Consider the following 27,817-nt stretch of genomic DNA (forward strand, 5'->3'; position numbering starts at 1 on the left):
GTTTGAAGTAATTCTAGGCATAGAAAGTTAGTTAAACACAAAATTGACAGCAGTAAAAATCTAAGTTCATGTCACAAAGATAGGCTAATGGGAAAAGGGAATGGTGTATTTTTCACAGTAGACAAGACACTCAAATCCACTGAGACATAAACTGAAACTGCTACGAAGATTTTCTAGACAAGACTCAGTGTCAAGGATGGCCATAAATTTGTAATTAATCTTTCTATTGTCCACAAGATGTTCACCCAAATGAAACTGAAAACATTCAACAAACCCACAGTTTGCCAGCGGGAAAGTTCCACAATCTTACCATCATGAGTAGAGGAGATCTTAATCATCCAACAACAAATCGCGAATATTACCGTTTTTGTAAGCAGTGGATGTGACAAGACAAGACATCTTGTGAAATAGTATGAAAAGCGTTTTTACTCATGATGGAAATACATTAGACCCAACAGCAACATACCTATCTGATCTCTTTGGGGGTGCTCATATTCAAACTGATATCAGTTACCATGAGACAATACTATTAACAATGACTGCTAAAACACAAAGGACAGATGAAACAAAACAAGTAGGAAGTTTTGTATATTTAGTAAGTTAAATAAGTAGGCCATCATCTCACATGTCAAAGAGGAATTCAAAGCATCTACCTATATAGGAGAACTGTGGCTCAAGCTTAAAACGATATACAGACATTTATGTCATAGAACAGTTCATGGTGGGAAACTCTCCATGGTAAACAGTCACTAAACAGAAATTTCTATGCAAACAGTAATTTGTGTATAATAGCAGGTCTCAAGATTGAGATATTCTGAATTAAATGTGTTTGGCCGCCAAGAGGGCAATGTATGAAAGCTTCAATGACTACCATAATACAATATATCAACAAATCTCTCACGAGATACTATGAAATTCTGGCTCTACGAAGAAGCTGTGCATGGCACCACAGCTAGTGACCAGACACGGAGGTAGCATATCAAAAGGAGAAATATTGAAGTGAAATTTTAACGTGATCTTTTATTGAGAAGATATAGAAACGCTAGCCCAGTTTACTTCACACCACACTGCAAAGACGAGTGATACAAAGATTAGTGCCACTGAAACTGAGAAAGTAAAAAATTGCAAATATTCCATTAGACCCCACTGTCTGATGGGTTCCCTATCAGATGCTATACAGAAATTGCAGCTTGGTTAGCTCCTATTTTAGCCACAGTATCTACATCTATACACTGCAAACCACCACGAGATGCATGGCAGAGGTCTTTTCCCAGTGTACCAGTTATTTCAAGTTTCTCCCTGTTTCATTCACTTATCAAGTGCAGGAAGAAAGATAAGATTGATTGAATGCCTCTGCACTTGCAGTGATTGTTCTAATCTTATCTTCACTGTGTCTACGTGAGCGAAATGTTGGTGGTTATAGTATATTCCTAAGAGTAATCACTGAAAAGTGGTTCTTGAAATTTTGTTAATAGACTTTCTCGGGATAGTTTACGTGTACCTTAAAGAGTCTTCCAGTTCAGTTCCTTCAGTATCACTGTGACATTCTTCCATGAATTAAAAAAAAAACCTGTGACCATTCCCTGTATACATTCAATATCCCCCGTTATCCCTACCTGGTATGGGTCCCACACATTTTAACAATATTCTAGAACCGGTCGCACGAGTGATTTGTAAGCAAGCTCCTTTGTTAACTGATTACAATTCTCCTGTATTCTACCAATAAACCTAAGTTTATCATTTGCTTTACCCACAACAGAACCTACGTGACAATTCCATTTCATATCCCTACAAAATGTTACACACAGGTATTTGTACGAGTTAGCCGATTCTAACAGTGACTCACTGATATTATAGTCATACGATATTACACTTTTTTCCTTTTGTGAAGTGCAAAATTTTACATTTTTGGACATTTAGAGCAGGTTGCCAATCTCTGCACCATGTTGAAATCTTATCAAGATCTGCCTGAATATTAATGCAGCCTATTTCGAATAGTGCTTCATTATAGATAGCTGCAGGATCTGCAAAAAGCCTGATTTTAATATTAATATAAAACATTAATAACAAGGGTCCCAACATACTTCCCTGGGGCACACCCAAAACTACTCCTACATCTGATGATGATTCTCCATTCAAAGTAACATGCTGTGTCCTCCCTACCAAGAAGTTCTCAATCAGGTCACAAATTTCACTTGATATCCCATATGATGTTACTTCTGACAATAAGCATAGGGGTGGTACTGCGCCAAATGCTTTTTGGAAATCAAGAAATACTGCATCTACCAGATTGCCTTGATCCAAATTTAGTATGGAATCTGACAGGGTTCCATTGGGGCCTGGAGCTTTGTTCAATTTTAATGATTTCAGGTGTTTCTCAACACCACTGACTTTACTACTTATATCATTTCATCTTTTGAGTGCTATGAGGATTAAATTGGGGCAATTCTCCTTAGTTTTCCATTGTAAAGGAAAATTTGAAAATGGAGTTAAGCATTTCAGATTTTGTTTTGTTACCCTCAATTTCAGTTCCTGTCCCGTTCACTAGGAACTAGACATTAACTTTAGTGCCACAAACAGCCTTTACATATGACCAGGATTTCTTTGGGTTATGTGAAGGATCACTTTACAATAATCTGCTGTGGTAGTCATTGAAGGCATAATGCATTTTTCTCTTGAGAGCCAAATGTTTTCATTCAACATCTCCGTACCTGCAGCCCTATGCGTTGTTGTTTCACACCTATTATACAGTAATCTCTGCTTCTCTACATGTTTCTTTACAGTGACTGTATACCATGGAGGTTCCCTTACATTATGAACTGTTCTACTGGGTACATATCTATCCAGTGTGTGGTCAACTATTCTTTTAAACTTGAGGCAGTGTTCCTCTACATGCACCTGACTTGTGCTGAAAGTTTCAAGTTCCTGACAGAGATATGACATGACTGATTTTCCGGCATTGCCATTCCAGCTCAAGATGCAGGAGTTGGCAGTCGTGTGTGTGTGTGTGTGTGTGTGTGTGTGTGTGTGTGTGTGTGCGCGCGCGTTACCAAAAGCTGTGGTTGAAAGCTACATGTGAGTGTCTTAATCGTGCATGTCTGCAACTTTATGTGTTTTCTTTACAGAAAGTACCAATCTATTTTTATTTTATTTTATTTACACGTCAAGTTCCGTAGGACCAAATTGAGGAACAAATTTCCAAGATCTAAGAACATGTCAGCACATGAAATTACAACATAAAAGTAGTAACAGATAAAAATGAAATAATTATTAACCCAAAAAAGTCAAGCCGTAAGTTTAAGTAAACAAAATCAACAATATAACATAAGAAACAGCTTAAGTTTTCAAGGAACTCCTCAACAGAATATAAGGAGTGATCCATGAGGAAGCTCTTCAGTTTGGATTTGAAAGCGAGTAGATTACTCCTAAGATTTTTGAATTCTTGTGGTAGCTTATTGAAAATGGATGCAGCAGTATACTGCACACCTTTCTGCACAAGACTTACGGTTGCCTGACAAGTGCAAGGTGGATTTCTGCCGAGTATTAACTGAGTGAAAGCTGATTATTCTTGGGAATAAGCTGATATTATTAACAAGGAATAACAGTAAAGAATATATTCATTGAGAGGTCAATGTCAAAATACCCAGACTCCAGAAGCTGGGCCATTACGGAATATGGGGAATGGTTCACCTCTTACTTTAACAACAGACAGCAAAAGGTCATTATTCACAGTGTTGAGAATGGCTGTGATGTGGGGTCTGAGTGAGGTACGATCAGGGTGAAGGATGAGGGATCAGTATTGGGGCCACTCCTGTTCCTTATTTATATTAATGATATGCCCGCTAGTATTACGGGTACCTCTAAAATATTTCTGTCTGCTGATGACACTAGCTTGGTAGTAAAGGATGTAGTGTGCAACATTGTCTATCTTTTCCTAAATTGTTGATGTTGCCCCCTAGAGTTTCCATTGTTTGACATTAGTGATTTTTTATCCACTTTACTGAACATATGTATCTTTCTGCTTTATTTGGTTGTCCTTTGTACTTTGATAATCACTGTTGCCACAACCATGTCATGGTCACAGATATCAGTTTCAATGTGGAAATCCTGAAAGATATCAGGTCTATTTGTTTCCATTAGCTTGCAGATACAATTTCACATGCAGCTTCAATTTCTATGTTAGTATACTTGAGTATCTTCTATACCATGACAAATAAACAGCCTCCATTTCCCTATAATAATAATAATAATAATAATAATAATAATGGTTTATTTGTCCATAATAACTTTTACAGTCATGGACATAGTCACTCAGTACATACATGAACAATAATAATAGTTTAGCAGTAGAAATAACGTACATACAACATTAAAAATCCTTGATGGAGTACAAACATTTAGCAATTAACAACTGCTTTAATTTTATTTTAAATATGTTTCCTTTTAACAATTTTATGGTATTTGGAAGTCTGTTGTGAAAAAATCTTCCAGCAGAAAATGGGATTATGATTGGTTGCTTTTTTATTTCTAAATTTTATGTGGTAATCCTCCTTCTTCCTTGTATTATAACTACGGATATCACTATTTATTACACTGTGCTCCACATTTTCTTTTACAAACAGTATACAGTGAAACCTCTTTATAACGTTCCTCCATATAATGTTTTCCTCTATGTTACATCCGTTTTTTTCAGTCCCGACTAAAAGCCCATATAAACAATGTTAAATTTTCCTCTTTACTGTGTTTCCTCTATATTACAATTTCCTCCATGTAACACTCATATTTTTGGAACCCTGGTCAATTATTTACCTCTTTGTAATGTTTAAGTGACTGGATGTAGACACATCATTTTCCGTTTTGTGGATTCACAGTTTGCACTGGCTCAGGAAGCCCACGCTGAGCATGTTTCACATGTCAGCGGCAGAACCCGGTCATGTGACATGTGACACACATTCTGCTTGCCATCTTTTTGGCGTCATTTCAGTCGATGCTTTGTATTCATAGGGTGGTGTGTGAGCTGAGCAGCAAACAGTGCATGTGTCTAGTGAGTGTGTCTTCGATATAATGTTTTTTTTTTTAAGCTTTCATCAGTGGACACGAGTGAAAAGTGGAAGAACATTTCTCTGGAAGAGAAGGTTACTGTTATTAAAAAAGTGGGGGCATCTCCTGGTGTGGGTAGTGTGGAGCTAGCGAAGCAGTTTGAACTGGCCCACTCAACACTATTATGAAAAACAGATCATCGATAATGGAAGGGTTTGAGAATTGTGGAAATTCGAAACGCATGCATTTGAAACCATTGACTTACAATGAAATGGAGGAACTTTTATTAACTTGGTTTCAGAGAATTTGATGCCAAAATGGGGAGTGCTGCAAGAAAAGTGCTGCTGTTTGTGGATAGATGTGCGGCACATCCACCAGACGTATCCTTTCTGAGAAATGTGAAAGTAATTTTCCTGCCACCCAACTGCACCAGCCATATGCAACCTTTGGACTTGGGAATAACACAAGCCCGTAAGGTTAAATATAGGGCAGCCCTTGTAAAAAAGGCTTTGACCAAAGAAAACTGGGAAGCCAGCAGAGCTCACAAGTGAAGCTGAATGTTTTACAGGCAATGAATTTAATTATGCACTCATGGAGGGAAGTCAGTGTTGAAACTATTAAAAACTGTTTCACAAAAGCGGGATTCTGTCAGAATGAGATGGCAGCTAGCTCCTGTGGAAGATGTTGCAGGCGATTTGCAAGAGTTTCAGGAATTAATAGGCAGTGATTCTGTCACTTTTGAGGACTTTATGTCTGTGGATGACAACGTGGCAACCACAGGAGTACAAAGTATTGAGGAGCTGACTGCAGAGAGAAGCTTGAAGAATAACAGTGGTAATGAAAGTGACAGTGAGAAGGAAGATGACCCTGTTCCCTCATATACTAAGGCAGCTGAAGCCTTTGAAACATTCAGGAGATATATGATGGCCCATAGACATGAGGACAGAACAGTAGTTCCTACTTGCTCATTTGGAGCAAGAAATGATTGCCGTAGAGTCTAGGAGAAATAGAAAACAAACATGCTTGCTTGAATATTTTAAAAAATCATAGGTATGTGGTTTCAGATTGCATAGGTTCCTAGAGTTTTGTGCAAATTTAAGTTCAATTTCATAATTTAATTATTAAAGTTATTTTTTTGTAACTTAACCTTTTTTAATCTGTATCATTTACTGTGTTTTTATGTAATATGTTCAGTATATCATAAACAAAATTTGGCTCATATTCTATAATTGGGTCAACTGAAGAATGGGATACCACCTGTCAGCTTTGGACAATGATGTCATATCTTAAGAATCTGTTATAACTTTTTACAGTACAAACTGATCAATTTAATTTCACCCATTCACCTACCAGGCCCTATGTTTTAATTACAAAACACTAATCATTTGATACATTGATCATTTGCAATGAATATCATATTATAGTGTTGTGAAAATTTAAAATGTCATCTATGGCACCATTTGTCAAAGCTGATTAGTGGTATCCTGATCTTCAGTAATGCCCTATAATTATTAATTGGAAGCCTTCCTCTTTATAGTGTTTTCCTCTATACAGTGTTCAGAATTTGTGGTCCCTTGAAAAACGTTATATAGAGGTTTCACTGTAGTCCTTAGAACATATAATGAATACACTGTTAGTATATTATACTTAATGAAGTATTCTCTACAGGATTGACATTTACTAATATTCGCTATTATCCTAATTGCTCTCTTCTGGGCTCTAAAAGCCCTATCCATGTATACCGTTGGTGCCCCGCCCCAAATCTCAATACCATATTGTAGGTGGGAGTATCGATATACACTTAAATTTTCCACAAAAATCTCACACTAAATTACAAGTTTCAGCCAGCTTTCTGCACCCCTTATTATGTCAGTTTCACTGCTTCTCACCAGTGCTTCAAACTCTATCACTTCGTTGCGAACGCTTTGGCAATAAACCAATAGGATTTTAATGCTGTCATCTGTGGGAGGCATTTCTTTAGATCTTGCAATGTTACTTCTGGGTTTCCTACGGCTATCATTGTTTAGATTGAATGGAGATTCACCTAACCTCAAAAACCCATATGTGCATGCCAATAGTGAGGTACTTGATCAGCAGCCTCTGACATGCACAACACACCTGACCCATGAAGGGGGACTCTACTGTTCTCAGCCCTATGGTGCAAGTCCAGGAAGTCACAGCCTAGCTTGTCACATAACCTTCAAAGTGTCTGGTTTAGTTCTTCCACTCGACTCAGAAGCAAAGGACCACAATCAGTTCTGGAGCAAAGCTGCAAATTGTGAGATTTACTGGAACTCCATGTGCATGGCTGGTCTTCTTAACTTTCTCTGCTGATCACTCGAATGACCAAAGAATGACCTCGGTGCCCAGATGACAGGCACCATTTGTTCCAATGTGCACCACAATCAACAGTTTGTTGCACCATGTTCCCTCAATGGCTTCTAGAATAGCCTCTTCCAACATGTTGAATGAGGCCCCCAGGCATACATATTGCTATTTTATATTTATTTATTTTATTTATTTCTTGTTCCGGTGATACAATACATGTTGACAGTATCACAGGATGTGGAATGTGTCAGAGATCTATGGTAGCACATAAAAACAAAACAAAATGATTTCATATTACAAAAAAAAAAAAAAAAAAAAAACAGTAACTCAGGTTCTACTACAGAAAATCAATTCTGAGAGATAAATACATATCACAAAATAATAAGTGTTACAGACAATAATATTGCAAAAAGTGTATTTACAATACAGAATAGTCAGGATTACAAATGTAGATTTGGGAACATATTTGCATTTAACAATAAAAGAAATCCTAAACACTGTAGTTCAGGGACTCTTCTATTGTGTAAAATTATCCTTATAACAGGAACTGCCTCAAAGTTTTTTTTTTATTTTTTATTTTTATAGAAAAAAAACAAGACTTAATTCTTGAAAAGAGGGCATTAAAAATCATACAGCCAGTGAAATGGACGCCTTTCTGTACCATACTTAAGATTTGCCTTTTCATAGTGGATATCACGTTTTCTTCTCATCTCATGACTATGACACTCACTATTCAGTTTAAAAATGGATTTTTCTTTCCTTATGAAGAAAATCAAGGAGAATATATATTGCGCAGCGGATATAATGATTCCAAGTTTCTTAAAGAGATTCCTGCATGTGGCTCTAGGATGGACTCCACACATGATCCTTATGGCTCTTTTTTATGCACAGAGTACTTTTTTGGCCAGTGACTGATTACCTCAAAATATAATTCCATATGCCGTAATGGCATGACAATAGCCATAATAGGCTGACTTCACAGTTTCTATACTTCTATAAGAAGAAACAATGCGTAATGCGTATGTTGCTGAACTCAATCTTTTGCATTAATCCAGGATGTCGTTTGACCAGTTCACTTTGCTGTTACTATGCAAGCCTAGGTATTTTGAGGTATCCACCCTGGTTATCGCCTTCTCACCTGTTTTTACTACTATTTCTCCATCTCTGAATGTTGTGTGGAACTGAACGTAGTTTGTTTTAGTGTAATTTAAAGAAAGGCCATTAATGTTAAACCAGTTCACTGTTTCACTTAAAACCTTACTTGCTGTTTCCTCAAGTTTATCTACTGAATTATCAATAAGTAGTATAGTGTCATCAGCAAAAATGCTGAATCTACAATATTCCATACAGAGAGGCAGATCATTTATGAAGACAATAAAAGTAGGGGGGCTCAGAACTGAGCCTTGGGACACTCCACATGCGATGGTACCCCATTTTGAAGATAATGGGACTCCATTTTGACTATCCACTACAACTTTCTGTTTCCTGTTTGACAGTTAAGAGTCAAGCCATTTCCCTGATGAACTATTTATACCAAGATGTGTAGCTTTTTGTAAAAGAATCTGGTGACTGACACAGTCAAACGCTTTTGTTAGGTCATGAGGCACACCTTGTGTCCTTTCCTGTCCCCTGCTCCCATTTCCCTAAGGGGTGCAATCATTTGCTGTACATTTGAACTGCTGACGATTAGGCTGACCCCTAACCTTTTGTGTTTGCCTCCTCTTGACATCAGACAAAACATGTTTCCCCAAAATGGGTGAAGTGAGTCCCACTGGCTCAGTTTCAATGGAAGAGAGCACCTCAAACATGTTGGTTAGGGGGATCGGTTTTACACCTTGAGTCCTTCATGGTCCCCATCCATCCTGTACAGGATACCTAGATCTACCACTGACACTCCACCTGCAGTCAAGTGAATCGGTAATGACAGATCCTGTTCTATCTGCAGAGGAGACATGATCCACCGAAGAGGATAGTACTTAAGGTACCTCTGGTACAAGTATCACAGGTACACGACTCTCGAGAGCTCTTCCAACACACCGATTCACAGCAGTTGCCAATCATTTGATTGTAGTCAGGGCGATTCATTTGATTGTAGTCAGGGTGATTTCCAACTGATTGTGAACATCAACCAACCCACCCTGTGTTTGAGAACAGCATTCACAGTGGGGCTGCATTTTGGCTGGTGCAATGTATTATACGGCAGTGAACAAATAACTTTATATTAAGCCTGCTGATTGTTTTTTAATATTTTGAGCTAGAAAGTTGCTAATTCCCTGTAATAATTGAAGCAAATACACAAAATTATATTTCTATTAAGGCAACAGAAAAATCTGTGGTAAAAATTAGTGATTTCTGACAATATTCTGATGTTAATTACAGTTGTTACAAACTCGAAAACAGTGTTAATTTACGATAAATGCAGGTAACATAGGGCTACTCCTCTTTAAGGGAAAACTAGATGTAACACAATATGTCAGCTGGAAAATCTAATAAGTAACGAAATCAAATGGCTGCTTTGCTACAAATAGCTCGTAGATTATGCAAATGGCAATGGTAGCTTCCGAAAATTGTCAAAAATGCATGTTTATTTGCGTTGATATACAAAGAAATTCAGAGATGATGTATTCTTTGGCTGAACTGTAAACCACAAACACTGATTTGCTATGAAACAAATTACATATATGTAACACTTGTACTAGTAGCTTACGAAAATATAGTTTTGTAGCATCTGAAAATTCTCAGACTAACATATTTCTCACGTACTTGTATAACGAAAGTGGAGAAAGATTGTTTTCAAAGAGCATATGCCAACTGTTTCCAAAAATTTTAAAAGAGGAGAATATAGTTTAAGCCTACAATTGACGATAACAGTACTAGTTTACTGTGGCACTTGCAAAAGTTCCAAATTTAACACTATATCACAATACAAACAGGTATTAATACAATCAATGAAAGATTATGCAGAAGCAATGTGAACAGTAAAATATGTGAATCTAGAACTTTTAATTGGCACACGATCTTGTACATTCGGTCTCACACAAGGGACAATTCCAAGGTCGGCTTTTACATATAAATAAATGTGCATATTGCATGGGTTTATCACTTAGCTGATTCTGTGCACACTTCTACACTGGTGTGCTGAAGAACAACATTGCAGAATAAGTTTATCTTGATCAAAATTGTTAAAATGTGCAGCACCAACAAAGCATGTCTTCTGCCTGTTGCAGCTAACAATGCAGTATGAAGTGGATCCCTTGAACAACAAACAGTAATCAGGGATTGGACAAAAGCACAGATCAAACCTGTCTACAAGAAGTTAATAAAGGTGATCCACAGAGCTACCATCCAGCCTCATTAACATGCATCTGCTGTTGAATCGTAGAACATATTCTGAGGTCAAAGAACATATTCTGAGATCGAAAATAATACGGTATCTCAAATAAAATGACCTTCTCCACATCCGCCTGCACTGATTCCTAAAAACATCAATCACGCAGAGTATGAGTCGACTTTTCTCACGTGACATCCTGAATGACACGGATCAAGGAATATTTCTAGACTATACGCCATACCATACCAACATTTATTAAGTAACTGGTAGGCCTACGGTTAGAAGGAAACCAGTATTACGTAGTGATGCTTGCAAAATTATATTGCGTGTGATTGAATGCTGCAAAAGGGAAAGGGAGCAGAAAAAATTGCTTCACCCCATTTTCAAATTTTCAGTGAGAGTTGCTACATACACAGGACAAAGCATGCGTAGCATTGGAAGATTCAAACAGTTTTCCAAGAATCATCCTGGTGTATCACCACAAATGCCTGGCAATAAAAGGTGAGTTTCCATTTCAGATATTTTGTTCGTGATCACTTTGAAGGAGCCCCCTATTTCGTCCGAATTACCTTATATTTCATTTTTCCTTGCTACCATATTGCTTTGTATGGAAACACCACTGGTTACTGTATTATTTCGAAACACATTAATATCACAGTAAATTTCCAAATTCAAAAAAATACATGCAGTGCAGAAGGCATTTTCTTATAAATCTTCCCCTCTCTTCCAACTTAGGAAAAGAAGTGGAGAAATCGAAGCAATGATCGATGATTTCAACCAGCGTGTCATTCGCGACACGATAGCGGAATTTTATTCAGTGCCGAAGATTGTGCCGAGCCTGCGAACACTGCTTACAGTTTTGCACAACAAAATAGGCTGGAAGTGGAGTATTGTCTCACTGAGAAAAGTACTTTTGTCTATGGGCTTCATATGGCGTAAGGTGGAAAACAAGAGTAATGTGTTGTTAGAACGTCCAGACATTATGCACTGGTGATCTCGTTTCATTGTTGACACGTAGAAATTCAGGGAAGCAGGCAGAGAAATATTTTATCTCGATGAATCGTGGATCGATAATAACTCAACGTTTAATAAATGTTGGCAGAGGAAGGGTGACTTACGTGAAGAGAGTGTCGTTGGTGTCACTGCATGGGGGAGCTCATCGAGAAGACTGATAGCTTCAAGTGTCAGATCCAAGAATGGGTTCATCAAGGAAGGGCAACTTATGTTCTGGGCAAAGTCAACAAAGGGCGATTATCACGGTCAGATGAATTCGGCAAAATTTGAGAAGCGGTTCGGAGAGAAGGTACTGCCAAATCTCCCGCCTAATTCAGTAATAGTTCTGGATAACGCTCCTTACCGTAACAGGCAAAGAGAGAGAACTCCAACGAAGTTTGAAACGAAAGTGCGAATGCTGGAGTGGCTGCAACGCATAAATATCCTCTGTGATGAGAGTATGACGAAGGACAAGCTGTATGCAAAAGTATGAGCAAATAAGCAAGCTGAGAAGTCTTTTGCTGTAAACCTGTTGGCTGAAAGCAAAGGCCACCAGGTCGTTCACTCGCCACCTTACAACTGCGACTTAAACGCAATAGAATTAGCATGGGCGAAGATAAAAAGGCATGTTAGGGAGCACAACATATCGGGGGACTTGGCTGCCACAAACATGCTGAATCTTGTGGATGCAGCTTTCCAGTTGGTTACTGCTAATGATTGGAAGGAATATTGCAAGAAAGTTAAAGAAACAGAGGAAGAATATTGGGCACGTGATGGTGTCGTCAAAATTGCTGTGGACGAAATTATCATTAACATGGCCACATCAGATGTAAGTGAGGAAGACTCAGACACACAAACGGAAGACAGTGACAGTGAAAGCAATTGATCAGATGGCGTGAAATGTTTTTACAAAAGAACACAGCTTGAATAAATAACAAAAACAATCCCCTATCAGTTTGTTGTAAATTGTATTTCTGTTCTATTTTAATCAAACACAGAAACGGCACATAGTGACAGTGAAAGCAGTGGACCACATGGTTTTAAATGTTTCTACAAAAGTATGACATCTCGAATAAATACGAAAAACAATCTGCCATTCATTGCATCGTAAATTTTATTTCTATTTCAGACTGTTTCCTTTCCTTGGGATAAGCGTACTTCATTGCTGCAGTTAAGATATATATTAAACACCAGCTGTACACCCGTGCTACGCAACGGAAGAAATCTCGGAAAGTTGTTGATCGATTGATTTAAAATTTTGGCACAACGTTTTTTTTAGGAATACGCCCGTGGTTTTATATACTTTTTTTAACACGTTTGCAAAACGTGTTGTGAATAGCGTTAGTAGTCAAGAAATAATAGAACAAAACGTCATGCCTGACGCGGCACTTTTTCATGCATCTCGATGTTTACCACGTCATATCTCCTGAATTATATGTCGTAAAGAGACATAAATTTGCCGGCGCATTTACAGATATATGTGGATACTGTATGCGAAATATGTTGCGATTAGAGTTAATAGTAACGAAATAATACATTAAAACGTCATGCCTACTGCGGCAGATTTACGTTATGTACTGAGAAAATGTAGTAAGCGACAACCTTTTTTCCTTTCATTATTTTGTGGGGGGCGTCAGCGAGAAAATTTTTCGTAAAGGTTTGAAATTGTATGTAACGTTTGTTGCTAGTCACTAAGTGCTCTCATTCTCCAATAGTGGATGCATAAATCTGGGTATTTTCCCGCAGTGGCATCTCATTGTTTATGACGTCATATCTCCTCAAGAATGTGTCTTATTTCTTTTTTTTTTCGGCTAGGAACCTTCGTGGGCGTACGGAGAACAAATCACCAAAATTTCATCGCAATCAGATGAATGGTGTGGAAATGCACAGAGGGCAGACATACATACATTCATTTTTATATATAGAGATTGACAGTTACATTATACTATATGACCTGTTTAAGTATATTTAAATTTTATAATTAATAGTTTAACATTGCGGGAAAATAAAAAAGAAAAAAAAAAAAAATTTGTGAGCAGTCGGAATCTAACCCAGGTCCGCTGCATGACAAGTCTTTACCTAACCAATTGCGCTACGCATGCTACAATGACCTAACTGTTGAAACATTGTTTATTACCCTTTTCGGACGTTCGGAGAACAACTCACCAAAAGTTTCATTGCAATCAGATGAATGGTTTGTGAGCGTGTAGTATATATAAGATGATGTGACTTACCAAACGAAAGCGCTGGCACGTCGATAGACACACAAACAAACACAAACATACACACAAAATTCAAACTTTCGCAACGAACTGTTGCCTCCTCAGGAAAGAGGGAAGGAGAGGGAAAGACGAAAGGATGTGGGTTTTAAGGGAGAGGGTAAGGAGTCATTCCAATCCCGGGAGCGGAAAGACTTACCTTAGGGGGAAAAAAGGAAAAAAGGACGGGTATACACTCGCACACACACACACATATCCATCCACACATATACAGACACAAGCAGACATATTTAAATATGTCTGTATATTTCCTTTTTTCCTTTTTTCCCCCTAAGGTAAGTCTTTCCGCTCCCGGGATTGGAATGACTCCTTACCCTCTCCCTTAAAACCCACATCCTTTCGTCTTTCCCTCTCCTTCCCTCTTTCCTGAGGAGGCAACAGTTTGTTGCGAAAGCTTGAATTTTGTGTGTATGTTTGTGTTTGTTTGTGTGTCTATCGACGTGCCCGCGCTTTCGTTTGGTAAGTCACATCATCTTTGTTTTTAGATATATTTTTCCCACGTTGAATGTTTCCCTCTATTAATTTATATAGATTTTAATGTACATGACGATTTTAGTTTCGTTTACGAACAACATTTAAAGCGAGTTTTATTTCCAAGCCTTTCGTCTGCTTTCGTGTAAGCATGACGCGCAATTTATAGTGCCAGCACTGCAACTGGTAGGCGTGCCTTCTACCCACCCCCTCCCCCACCCCCCACCCAACGGCTCCTCTCCCCTCGCCAGCCAATGCTTGCTTCCTCCTCTCCCCGCACTCCGCTCACAACTCAGCCGTCTTACAGTTAACACACTGTAGTGTACTGGTTATCATCTTATTCGTTTCTTAAATATCTGAAGAATTGTTTATAGAACTTTATGCAGTAATAGTGTGGTAGGACAGCACTCTCACCATGTGTTATTGGTTTCAATTCAATAAGCTATTTGAATGAGAATAATAAGTCCAGTTACAGCACAATTTCAGCATGAATTTGTTAGTAGTTGCTGAAAGATTACATACCCAATAACTGCAGATCTCGTTTGTCAAGGGGGTTTCATCGTTTTCTTTGTCTGCAAAATGATCATTCCAACACCAAGCATGGCCGGGGTTTTCTTCTGTTTAAATAAACTCCACTGAATTGGAAATACTTTTTGCTAAACATTATATTTATTCAAACTTTTTGTTCTGAACTACAGTATTTGCAATGTAAGTTTGCACTTCTTAAAATTTTTACTATCAACGTTGTTTATCTAACTCCGTTATACATCACTGGTTACAAAAAGCACGACTGTCTTCCTCCAAGACTGAAAAACAAGTGGTGGGCAAGCCAACATGTGTCCGGAACTTGTAAATATTCCTGCTTCTTAGCTTCTTTGGTCTACTGACCACCTACACTCCAAAGATACATGTATATACAAGGGTAATACCAAAAAGTTGAGTCTCCTATTTTTTTATAAGTACACAGACATGTTTATTTCTACAATCGTTTACATCAGTTTACAACTTGAACGTTTAGCTATTTTTTGACATAATCACCATTTCTGTAAATGCATTTTTGTAGACACTGTGACAGTTTTTGTATGCCCATGTCATACCAGCTCGCCGCCATACTGTTCAGAAAGTTATGAACCTCTTCTTTCACCTTGTTGTCGGAGCTGTATTGCTTTCCAGCCAAATGTTCTTTTAACCTAGGGAACAGGTGATAGTCACTGGACGCCAAGTCAGGACTATAGGGTGGGTGAGTGATTATGGTCCACTGAAACTGTTGCAGGAGAGCAACTGTTTGCCAAGCGATGTGTGGGTGAGCGTTGTCATGGAGAATGTGTAAACCCTAGCTCAACATTCCTCTTCTCTGGTTCTGAACTACCCGTTCGAGTTTTTTCGGAGTCTCACAGTATTTGTCAGTGTTAATTGTGGTCCTAGTGGGCATAAAATTGACCAACAATACCCCTTTCCCATCCCAAAAAACGGTTGTTGTGACTTTTCCGGCAGACTACGTTTGTTTGAATTTCCGTGGCTTTGGCAAAGAAGGATGCTGCAACTGGCGTGTTTGTTGCTTGGTCTCAGGTGTAAAGTGGTATGCCCAGGTTCGTCACCCGTGACAAATGAGTCCAGAAAGTTGTCCTGTTTCGGTTGGAAGACAGTGAAGAAATGCGCAGGAAGCATTAACTTGCTGCCGCATGTGGTCCTCAGTCAGCATGCATGGAACCCATCTTGCGCACACCTTCCGGTAGGGCAATGTTTCCGTTAAAATTCTGTAAGCGGTGCTTCGGCAAACCTCAGGAACCAACATGCAGAGATTATCCAGGGTGATCCACCGATCTTCACGCATGCTTTGCTCAACCTTCAACACTGTCTCCTCAGAAACTGACGGTCTCCCACTCCTTTGTTCATCATGACTATTGGTCTGACCAGCTGCAAACTCTCTACACCACCCACGAACATTTTTGACATCCATGCACGGCTCGCCATACACTTCCATCAATTGGCGAAGGATTTCAATCTGCGCAGTGCCCTTTGCATTCAAAAATCGAATAACTGCGCACAATTCACACTTGGCGCTAACATCAAATGGGAGCTCCAGTCTAAACGGCTGCCAAGCCAAGACTGAGTGCCTCAGCACGGCATGCGCATGTTTATACACAGCGCATGAAGTACTGTTCATAACAGTATGACCAACTGCCACACAAACAGAGTTCTGTACTTATAAAAAAATAGGAGACCTTACTTTTGGGATTACCCTTGTTTATAAATATATAGCATTTAACATCTTAAGCAATTTCATTATTTATTACAAAAGAACATATTCACAATTAAATTAATAAATTAAGCATATTTTCTGGCAACATAATACAATCATGAAATTACTTCAGCTCTTTACTATGGGTATTGTACTTTTCGCTTTAGATAAACCTAAACATTACAGTAGGACACGGCACATTAAGCGGACTGAGAGTCAACAACAGATGTCCAAGTGTGCCCCATGGAAGTGAGTTGGTAGTCTTATTGTTCATTTTTTATACTGACGACATGGGAATTCCAGCTTTTCAGAGCTGATGCATTTGTCTATAATGAAGCACTGCCTGAAAAAAGCTGCGCACATTTTGAGTCAGATTGTGATTTTTCAAATAGATGCAAAAACTGTCAATTTGCTTTAAATGCATAGAAATGTGAAATTTTGCACTTCACCAGAGGGGAGGGGGGGAGGGGGCGGGGTGTTTGCAGTGATGACCCATGACAATAATATCGCCGATTCATGATCAAAAACAGTCAACTAATGTAAATAATAGGAGTAACAAAGGGAATGATCGAGTAGGTGCAGTTGTAGGTAAGGCAGGTGGCAGACATTAGTTCATCAGTGCACTGGCAGGATACTGAAAAAACACAACCAGTCTACAAGAGAGATACTTACAAATCACTGGCACATCTCATATTCCAATATCACTTGTGTGTGTGACCCACATATCAAATAAATCAAATAAAACTAACAGGGGACATTGAATTTACTGACAGACACAGTAGAAAGACGCAACTATCACATGAAAGCCTGTTTATAAAATCTCAAGAACCAAAATTAAGAGAAGAAGCTACATACAATCTCCATGTTCTTATGTATTGATCCCAAACAGATTGTTAAGGCAAAATTAGGCAAATTCATCATCCAAAAATGGCATTCAAACAATCATTCTTCCTGTGCTCCATACACAACTGGAACAAGTAGAATCCCTGGCATGTGGTACCACACTAATTACTATCTACTAACACACACACACACACACACACACACACACACACACACACACACAAACCACACCACCACCACAACCAACAACAACCACCCTAGATATTAATTTTCTTTTGGGAGAACGTGTTAACCCTTTGACTGCTGTTGACGAGTTTACTCATCATGCTGCGTGCCACTCCCTGGGTGCTAATGACGAGTATAGTAGCGGCCGCCGGTTTTCCCCTGAGCGCTGTTGACGAGTTAAGTCACACCCGCTTGCCGCCCCCTGAGTGCTGACAACGAGTCTAGGCGCGCCGCTACCTGAGTGCTGATGACAAGATAACTTGGACAGCGGACTTCCCGTCCCATGTCTCGGTAGCCTTTCACAGTTCTGGCCGCTAGCTTGTCTGTTGTGAGCCTAGGGTTCGCACTACAGTTTTCTGTTCTACGGAATTTACATAAGTGTTCTTCGTGTCCTGTATTTTACAAGGAAAATGGCAAGACGTCGTGGTTGCACTGAGGAAGAGATCGTGGAGATTCTTACGAGGAGCAACAGTGAGGGTGAACTACTTGATTTTGACGAAAGTGATAGCGCTTCCACAGAGTCCGAAAGCTCTATTCATAAACCGTCCACGTCAGCAGGGGTGTCAAAGCAGTCTCATGTTTCAACAAGAGATCTTAGTTGTTCTGAATCTGAAGAATCAGAAAGTGATAGTGAAACGCCAACAAAGAAAGCACGTCTTAGTGATATATTTGACTGGAAAGAAAATGACTTTCAGCCAGTTAGACACGCATTTGACGATACGCTGTCGGAACATGTGTGTCAAATACGGAATGAGTCAAGTATTCTGTCAGTTTTCATGCTATTCTTTACACAAGAACTGATGAAATATGTAGCTGACAAAACGAATCGGTTTTATTTATTCACCAAGGAGAATACTCTTGAATCAGTGCATTCTCGAATCTCAAAATGGAAAGATACTGGATATGAAGAAATGTATTGTTTCATAGCTGTTTGTCTTCTGATGCCACGCGTGAAAAAACTGAAAATTAGCGAATACTGGACCAGAGATGTTGTTCTAAATATGCCAATTTTTAGTGAACTCATGTCAAGAGACCGCTTTTTGTTACTTATGAGAATGTTACATTTCAGTGACAACTCTGCCAATACTGGAGGAGACAGATTATTCAAAATTAGGAACATTGTCAATAAAGTTCGTACAGCTTTCCGTTGTGCATTTAATGCACATCAGAAACTCTGCATTGATGAAAGTTTGTTATTATTCAAAGGACGCTTATCTTTCAGACAATTCATTCCATCAAAACAGAGTAGATTCGGTATAAAAACATTTGTGTTATGTGATTGTAAGACTGGTTATATCTTGGCTTTCATTGTTTATACAGGGGCATCAACAGAAACTGAATTCCACAATTTGGGGAAAAGTGGTGACATAGTGGCTACACTTATGAAGCCCTATTTAGAACGTGGACATACCCTATATGTCGATAACTGGTACTCAAGCCCAGACTTGTTTGCCTGGCTTCACAGTCATGGGATGAACGCATGTGGTACTATCCGTAAGAACAGACGCAACATGCCAAAACTTCGGAAGAAACTGGAACATGGAGATATACAATTTGTGTGTACTGATACAATGTTTGCTATAAAGTGGTGTGACAAAAGGGAAGTGTGGATGTTGACCACATGTAACACGACAGAAATGGTTGACACAGGAAAGATTGACAGGAATACTGGAGAAAAAAATTAAGAAACCACAAAGCATTGTAGATTATAACTTGAATATGGGAGCAGTTGACCATTCTGATATGCTGCTTAGCTCTGTTGGATGTATATGGAAAACAATGAAGTGGTATAAACAGTTCTTTTTTCACGTTCTAGATCTGTGTGTTTTAAATGCTCATGTCCTACACAGATCACTAACAGGTCGTAAAATGATGATAGCAGAGTTTCATCTGTCACAGGTAAGGGAACTTACAGAAACACATGCGTAAGAGCACAGAAAAGCTGGCAGAGGAAGGTGTTCTGATGATAATCCTCTCAGATTTGTGGGAAGGCATTTTCTGGACATTATAACAAGTGAGCAATCCATGAAAAGTGCGCTAACACGTAGATGCATTGTTTGCTGAAAACAAAAAGTGCGTCGAGACAGCAGGTACGAATGTAAAACTTGCAAGGTACCATTGTGTTGTACCCTGTTTTGAAAAATACCACACAAAACAGAATTACTAATTGCAGCATAGAACGAATACAAAAATGCTATTTGAAAAAAACTTTGAAAACGAAAAAAAATTATAAAAAGGGAAAAACAAAATTAAAATTTTAACTTTGCCAGTGCCGGTCCAAAGCCCGGATGAAAAAGAAGGATGGGAAACATATTCACAAAGTGTAAAAGTAACGCCTAAATTTACAGTTCATGACTGAATTTTCTCTATAAGTGAATTTAATGTGCTAACAAGAAGACAAGAGATTTCACAGCTTTCAGATGTTGGAAAATCTGTTGAATACTTATGTGCAACAATCACAAGTATTGTACAAATTTCGTCAAAGCGCAACAAATATTCGGGCAATTCAGCAATACAAACAATAGGCCATATGAAATTTCTTATCACACCAGAATACGAATTTAACGACATTAAGTAAAATTGTTCTTACCGTTGCTCACAGTAAATTCCGATGTTGTAGTGCGATATGAAAGATGATCTGTATGTCGCTTTCTCCCATAAACAATGTAGTACGATGCTCTGAACAACAAAAATAATGTACAGTAATCTATGGCTTATTTTATTTGTTCTTGAGTTACTACGGTGAGGAACGCATAGATAAATGCAGACATTACATCCAAGAAAGAACAATAAACTATTTATGTAAAGCTAATGAAATCACGTCGCTTTCGGCATAATCTACAAAAATAGTGCAAGAAAACTACAAGCAAGATATCATTCTTGGTGACGGAAAATAGTTTTACCAGACAGTTTGATTCTGTAGTAATTCACCTGCAGGGGAACTAAGTAGTGAGATCATTTACGAGTATTCTGTATCAGCCGCGAGAGGACAATATTTCACGTGGAGTCGCAGTCACTGCAGAAATATTCATCAAAAGGCAGGTGGGGCAGCGAGGGGTGCTCCGCCCCAGGCGGCAGCTCGAGGGTCAGGCAAATTAGCGCAGGTATACGGATGACAGTGCAGGCCGCAGTGCCTCAGCGTGCCAAGCGGATTGTGAGCCTCCAGCAGTCAAAGGGTTAAGGACAAAAATAGCATCCTTTTGGGAATTCTACAGCTGTCTGTCATCATACCCACAGTTCTCAATCTGTACTTCGTAGCAGACTTCATATTATTGTCCTTTGTATGCTCATGGTGTGCTAGCATGGAGCTGAGTTCTCTTATTTTCACTGTATCAAAACTAATACTGCAGTAAAGCAACAGTAACTGGGACAGACCTGCTGCACATTTTGTTTAAAGTATACATTGTTCTCCAGGCAGGCACAAGTAAAACAGTTTCTTCTTTACTTTAAGTAGCAATCTATCTTTTCCTACTTTGTTGACATTCCTATCTGGAGTTTCCATTGTTTGATTTTGCATATACTGTTATTCAGAAAACTTTTGTTTTGAGTTGGAATTAACTAGTGCATACCGGCTCTTACCACAGTCTCAGGCCCAACATCAATGATTTCAAAGAATCAGAAATAAAAACAAGACTAAAATGAAAATATCAATAAATAAGTATTTTTCGGAACAAGTTTCTACATATGGTTTTAACCGGAGTATAATACAACCCAGAATATAACAGGACCCCTACCGGAGTATAATACAACCCAGAATATAACAGGACCCCTCCCTCCCATTTTTTGAAGCAGCACTTGGAGAAAATTTTATTTTTATCATATTTTGACTGGTTAAAATTACAAACTGAATGAGAGATATAAAGTATCTGCCTAAAAAAATTAACATTACACATAAACTTATGCAATTTATCAATTGTCCACATTTTGAAAATTAAAAAAGAAAATAAAAAAGAAGTTTTCCTCAATTATTTCCTTCATTTCCTTCTTTGCTTAGTATTTAGACTATGAGGGGTGAGGAAAGAAGCAGTGAATTTCTATATACAAGCAACAATGAAATTTATTATCATTGTTGTCACAAATGTTTGAATGTTTGTTTGTTTGTTGCAAATATGTAACGATTTCCAAGCTGACAATTAGTATGAGACCCCATAATGAAATTTATAACCTTGGTTGTCTCAAATATTTCACTGGTTTGTCTGAATATGTTGCGACAGCAGAGGCTGTAGTTATGATGAGACCTGAGACAGCTATTTTTTTCTGAATACACAGCAGATTATGCATCTATACTGACAGGAGAATGTGGTAATATTTTCCTTGGTCTCTTGCTTTCAAACGCATCATCTGCCTGCTGCTGTCTCATTGATGAATGTAATAAATTTCCCTGACACAGAAAAGCTTCTGTGCACAAATCACCATAATTTAGAAAACATCACATGTACAAAATTCAGCTTGCCCTTTTCTCACAATATTCCACAAACCATGGAGGGAGGACAATAGGTGGACCTCATATTCTTAGATTTCCGAAAAGCAATTATGACATAAAAAACACGGATTAGATTCTGAGATAAGTGAGTGGCTTAAAGACTTCGTAAGTAATAAAACTCAGTACATTTTCCTTGATGGCGATTGTTCCTCGGAGACAAGGGTATCGTCAGGAGTGCCCCAGGGAAGTGTGATGGGACGACTCTTCTTCTCTACATTCATGAATGATCTGACAGACAGGATGAGCAGCAATTTATGGTTGTTTGCTGATGACACTGTGGTGTACAGGAAGATATTGCTGCTGAGTGACTGTAACATGATACAAGATGACCCTGACAGAATTTCTAGTTGGTGTGATGAATGTCAGCTTGCTCTAAGTAAGTGGATGAGTAGAAAAAACAATCCTGTAACACTTGAGTATAGCACTAGTAGGGTGTCGCCTGATGCTGTCACATCGATAAAATATCCAGGAAGAACGTTGCAAAGTGATATAAAATTGACTGAGTGTGTCAGGTCATTAGAGGAGAAGGCGAATACTTAATGTTTATTTTATTGGGAGAATTTTCAGAGTGTATAGCTCATCTATAAAGGAGATGGCATACAGAATGCTACTGTGACCCATTCTTGAGAACTCCTCAAGTGTTTGGGATCCTCACCAGGTCAGATTAGAGAAAGATATTGTAGCAATTCAGATGCATGCTGCTAGATTTGTTACTGAAAGCACAGAAGTACAGTGTGTTTATAAATTAGTTACACAAAAGTAACTTTTAATATGAAAAAAGTAAATAACTTACAGAAATGTTTCAGCAAGCAAGTACTGTGTGTCTATAAATTAGTTATACAAAACTAACCTTTAACTGTGAAAAAGGTAAATAACTTACAGAAATGTTTGATACAGCACTGAATGCAGTGTACCTTCAAGTTCTATTTCACAAATGTTCAATGTAGAATAACAAAAATCCTATCTGCAATCAGCAGCAATGCTTATATTATATGTTGTCACAGCTTGTTTATGTTTCCCAGATGCGGAGGAACAAACACTCTGTCTTTTAATGTAACAACACTCTGTCTTTTAATGTAACGCCATACGTAGATGTCTGTTGAGGACAAATCAGGTGACAATGGTGGCCAAAGCATTGTTCCACCATGTCCTATCCAAGTACACACATTCCTACAGGGCTCTGTGACAACTTCCCAATAATAATGTGTTGGTGTGTCATCTTGATATGGCACTGATTCAGCAAAAAAGAAAGGACCATAAATCTTCTTGCAGGGTACAGCACAAAAGATATTTACCTTATGCGACTCCCGTATGTACTGGATTATGTGACTTGGTTTCTGCTCACCCCCATATATGGACATTATGCCAATTCACTTTATCGCAGATAGGGAAGGTGGCTTTGTCAGTGAACGATTTTATTATGAAAATGGTCTTTAGTCTGCATTTTGTTAAACATGTCTACACAAAACTGAACTCATTTCTCTTAGTCTCTTTCCCTTAAAGCCTGAACCATTTCCAATTTGTAAGTTTCCATAATGACTTCCAACTGTGCCACTAGGCATATTCAATTCTAAGCTGGCATATCTCATTGATTTACTCGGACTCTGAATGTAAGCATAACGAACTTGTTCAATTGTTCCACCAAGAGATTGCTGACTGGCCCTCACCCAGCATCCTACATGATTTACAGCCAGTTTAGATGAAATGATTGTACCAATTAACGCTTTTGTTTGAGGTGATGGCTTGCGATATTTAGTCCTGAACTGCCCCTGAACTATGGTAGCACCTTTGGATTCATGAAACCATAAATAACACAGTGCATGCTCTGCATCATTCTACAACTCCATGATGACTGTTGGAATATCTCCGTCACGCATGCCATCTAGCAGGAATGTTGGGAACTAACAGTGTTTGGAGGGAGCAAAACTAAGATATAATGCATTCAGTAAAACTTTAAGATGCATTCAGTATTGTATCAAACATTTCTGTATGTTACATACCCTTTTCACAATTAAAGGTTACTTTTTTACAACTAATTTATAAACATCATGCATTACAAAAATGCTTTATAAACTTAAATGGGAATCCCTGGAGAGAGGACGATACTCTTTTCACGAGGAACTATTCGGGAATTTAGACAACCAATACTTGAGGCCAACTGCAGAACAATTCTATTGCCACAAATGTAGATTTCACGTAAGGATCACAAAGATAAAATGAGAGAAATTGGGGCTCACATGGAGGATTTCAGACAATTTTTTTTCCCTAACTGTATTTGAAAGTGGCAGGAAAGGAAATGAATAGTAGTCGTATGTGGTACCCTCTGCAATGGTGACACTTCATCACCTTTTCAAATCCTTCAAAATAAAGTTACCTCAACCGCCATAGATCCATCTGTAAATGTAAGATGATCTTTACATTAATCTATTACACAATGTAAAAATGTTGAACTCAATAGTAGTAGTAGTAGTAGTAGTAGTTGTTGTTGTTTAATCTGCAAATGTAAGATGCTCTTGTATTTTTTGGATGACGAATTTTGGAAACAGCCTGAACTTATTATAGATTAATGAAAATATTCAATTTTTGAAAATATAATTTAACTGGATAGATAAAAAACTTAATCATGTGATGGCAGGAGAACACACATATAAAAGGTATTACAGTTTGCAAGCTTTCAGAGCCAGTGGCTCCTTCTTCTGGCAGAAGTCTAAAGGGGAAGGAAGAGGGGTGAAGGAGAATGTCTGCTGAGGTTTAGGAAAAGGGGTTACCTGAACTCCAGGACAGGGGAAACTTACCAGACCTGGTGTTCTGGGTGGCTTTTCTGAACTGTACCTTTTTCCTAAACTTCACCAGTCCTTTTCCTTCTACCTTCTTCCTTTTCCTACAATTCTTCTGCCAAAAGAGAGAGGGACTGGCTCTGAACGCTTGCAAACTGTAATAATTGTTATGTGTGTGCTTGCTGCGTGGTGAGTAGATTTTTTTTCCTATCCTAATACATTATAATCTTATAATAGGATAAATATGGCAATTTTCTGATGAGTAAATACTTGGGTGTCTAGTGTGTGTAGTTCAACACTCAAACTCTTCAATAAAACTAAATAGTGTACAGGTAAATATAATTAAGAATCAATTTATACCTGCTGTTTGGCTGAGTCACCAGATCAGTGTCAGTTACAAGGCGGCACAGCAGCTCAAAGCGTGCCGACTGTTGTCCCATAATGAGCGCCTTGCACTTGCACTTCTCCCAGCAATCACAATACGCAGTTGGGGAAGTGCGTTTCAACTTACAATCATGACCCTTGTGACAAACTCTGGCACACTCAGTGCAGCAACACAAGGATCCAGTTAGACCACAAGTTCTGCATTCAAATATGTCCTGCAAAAACAAAATAAATGTTAATAGCGAAGTAATCAGAGAGAAAGAGAAACAGAAAGAGAGAGAGAGAGAGAGAGAGCAAACAATACCTCACAATGAAACTTCCTGGCAGATTAAAACTGTGTGCCCGACCGAGACTCGAACTCAGGACCTTTGCTTTCGCGGGCAAGTGGTCTACCAACTGAGCTACCGAAGCACGACTCACGCCCGGTACTCACAGCTTTACTTCTGCCAGTACCTCGTCACCTACCTTCCAAACTTTACAGAAGCTCTCCTGCGAACCTAGCAGAACTAGCACTCCTGAAAGAAAGGATATTGCGGAGACATGGCTTAGCCACAGCCTGGCCTTTCTTCCAGGAGTGCTAGTTCTGCTAGGTTCGCAGGAGAGCTTTTGTAAAGTTTGGAAGGTAGGAGACGAGGTACTGGCAGAAGTAAAGCTGTGAGTACCGGGCATGAGTCGTGCTTCGGTAGCTCAGTTGGTAGAGCACTTGCCCGCGAAAGGCAAAGGTCCCGAGTTCGAGTCTCGGTCGGGCACACAGTTTTAATCTGCCCGGAAGTTTCATATCAGCGCACACTCCGCTGCAGAGTGAAAATCTCATTCTGGAAATACCTCACAATATTCTTTTTTTACTAACTTGGTTTATGTGGACATCCCCAGTCCAGGTGAAGCTACAAGTATCATTACAGCAAATGACGTGCAGTGGTGAATCATCAGGAGCTGAGCCAGGTGGGTAAACCATTGAGGCAATTTGTGCTTTCACTTGTGCTTCACCTTCTTCCTTGGCTGCTACTCGCTGAATAGTGTCTAGAAGTGTCAGAGCTGCTGTGTATGCTCGCACTGACACAGCCAACATGAAAGGTGTCTGCCCTTGTGCATCTCTGCAACATATTTATTTAAAATTTTAGACACTAGCCATCTTGAATGGATGTTTGACAATTATATGTTATTGAAACAATTGCCACTATAAAACAATTACTAAACAAGATGCCACTGGAAGAATTTTAACAGACAACACAATTTCTTCATTGGTAACACTTGGCTCACCAGACGAAGAGCCATAAAATTTATTGGTTAATAACTGCGTTTTAAAACTGAAGAAATTACAGGAAATTAAGGAGATTGGACCTGGATAAGTTGAAACAATCAGTGGCTGATGAAAGTTTAAAAGGGAGCATTACACAACGACTGACCGAAAAAAAGGAATACTGTGTGTTGGAAGACAAGCATACAGCTTTAGGAGGGAACTCGTGATGGAAGAAGAGTAATTAGTCTAGAAGACAAGACCCAGTAGATATCATTGGATAACACACAAGATATCTATATTACTATTGGCTAACCTGGAGTATTATACTAGTTGCAGGTTACCTACTGAATGGCTTCCAGAGGCAACAAAATTTTGATTTTCAATATTTCATACAGTTATTGACAGAAATTGAAAATGCTGTCATAAACTACTCATTATGAGCTATAATCTTGTTAAAGGTTGAACACGGTAAGTCAATATGCCTGGGGCAGCATAACTGATGTTACGACTATTACTCAAACTATATTCATCCAGTATTTAAGAATGAGAGCACGTATCAACTTCCAACAATCTTTACACATAACTTCAAACCTTAAAAAACAAAACAAAAAATTCTCTCCTAGAAACCCAAAAAATGATAAAGGAAAATTGGTTTATTAAGTACTACATTTTTGCTGTTCATGCAGTAATACTACGGCATACAGCATGATAACTTTAACTTAGTACTTCCTCACTGTTAAGTCTACTTGCAACACATTTTGCACACAGTATCCACATATATCACTGAATGCAACAGCAAAATTATATCACTGACACATAGTTCCAGAGATATCAAACAATGGAAAATCCAGGGTGGAATGTAAGATTATTATAAAAGAATAGTTGCTACTCACCACATAGAGATGCTGAGTCTCAGATAGGCACAACAACAAGACTGTCACAAAATAAGCTTAAAGTCAACAAAGCCTTTGTCAAAAATAGATCTCTCTCTCTCTCTCTCTCACACACACACACACACACACACACACACACACACAGTCTCTGGCAGCTGAAGCCAGACAAAGGCTTTCTTGGTCGAAAGCTTATTTTGTGACAGTCTTTTTATTGTGCCTATCTACGAGTCAGCATCTCCACTATATGGTGAGTAGCAACTATCCACAGTTCAGGATATATGATGTTTT

At 38.6% G+C, this 27,817-nt stretch overlaps 1 protein-coding gene across 1 annotated transcript in view; it reads right to left on the reverse strand.

Moving 5' to 3' along the window:
* The window catches only part of LOC126237499 (E3 ubiquitin-protein ligase UBR5), a 370,559-nt gene that overhangs the window by 225,870 nt on the left and 116,872 nt on the right, over positions 1–27,817 (reverse strand). Inside the window, exons 19-20 of the mRNA XM_049947657.1 lie at positions 26,247–26,490; positions 25,373–25,611 (exon numbers count right to left, since the gene is read on the reverse strand). Of these exons, the coding sequence (XP_049803614.1) occupies positions 25,373–25,611; positions 26,247–26,490 (483 nt within the window). The remainder of the gene's footprint in view (positions 1–25,372; positions 25,612–26,246; positions 26,491–27,817) is intronic.

The sequence above is a fragment of the Schistocerca nitens genome, chromosome 2 (assembly GCF_023898315.1).
Source record: "Schistocerca nitens isolate TAMUIC-IGC-003100 chromosome 2, iqSchNite1.1, whole genome shotgun sequence".
Classification (NCBI taxonomy): Eukaryota; Metazoa; Arthropoda; class Insecta; order Orthoptera; family Acrididae; genus Schistocerca; species Schistocerca nitens.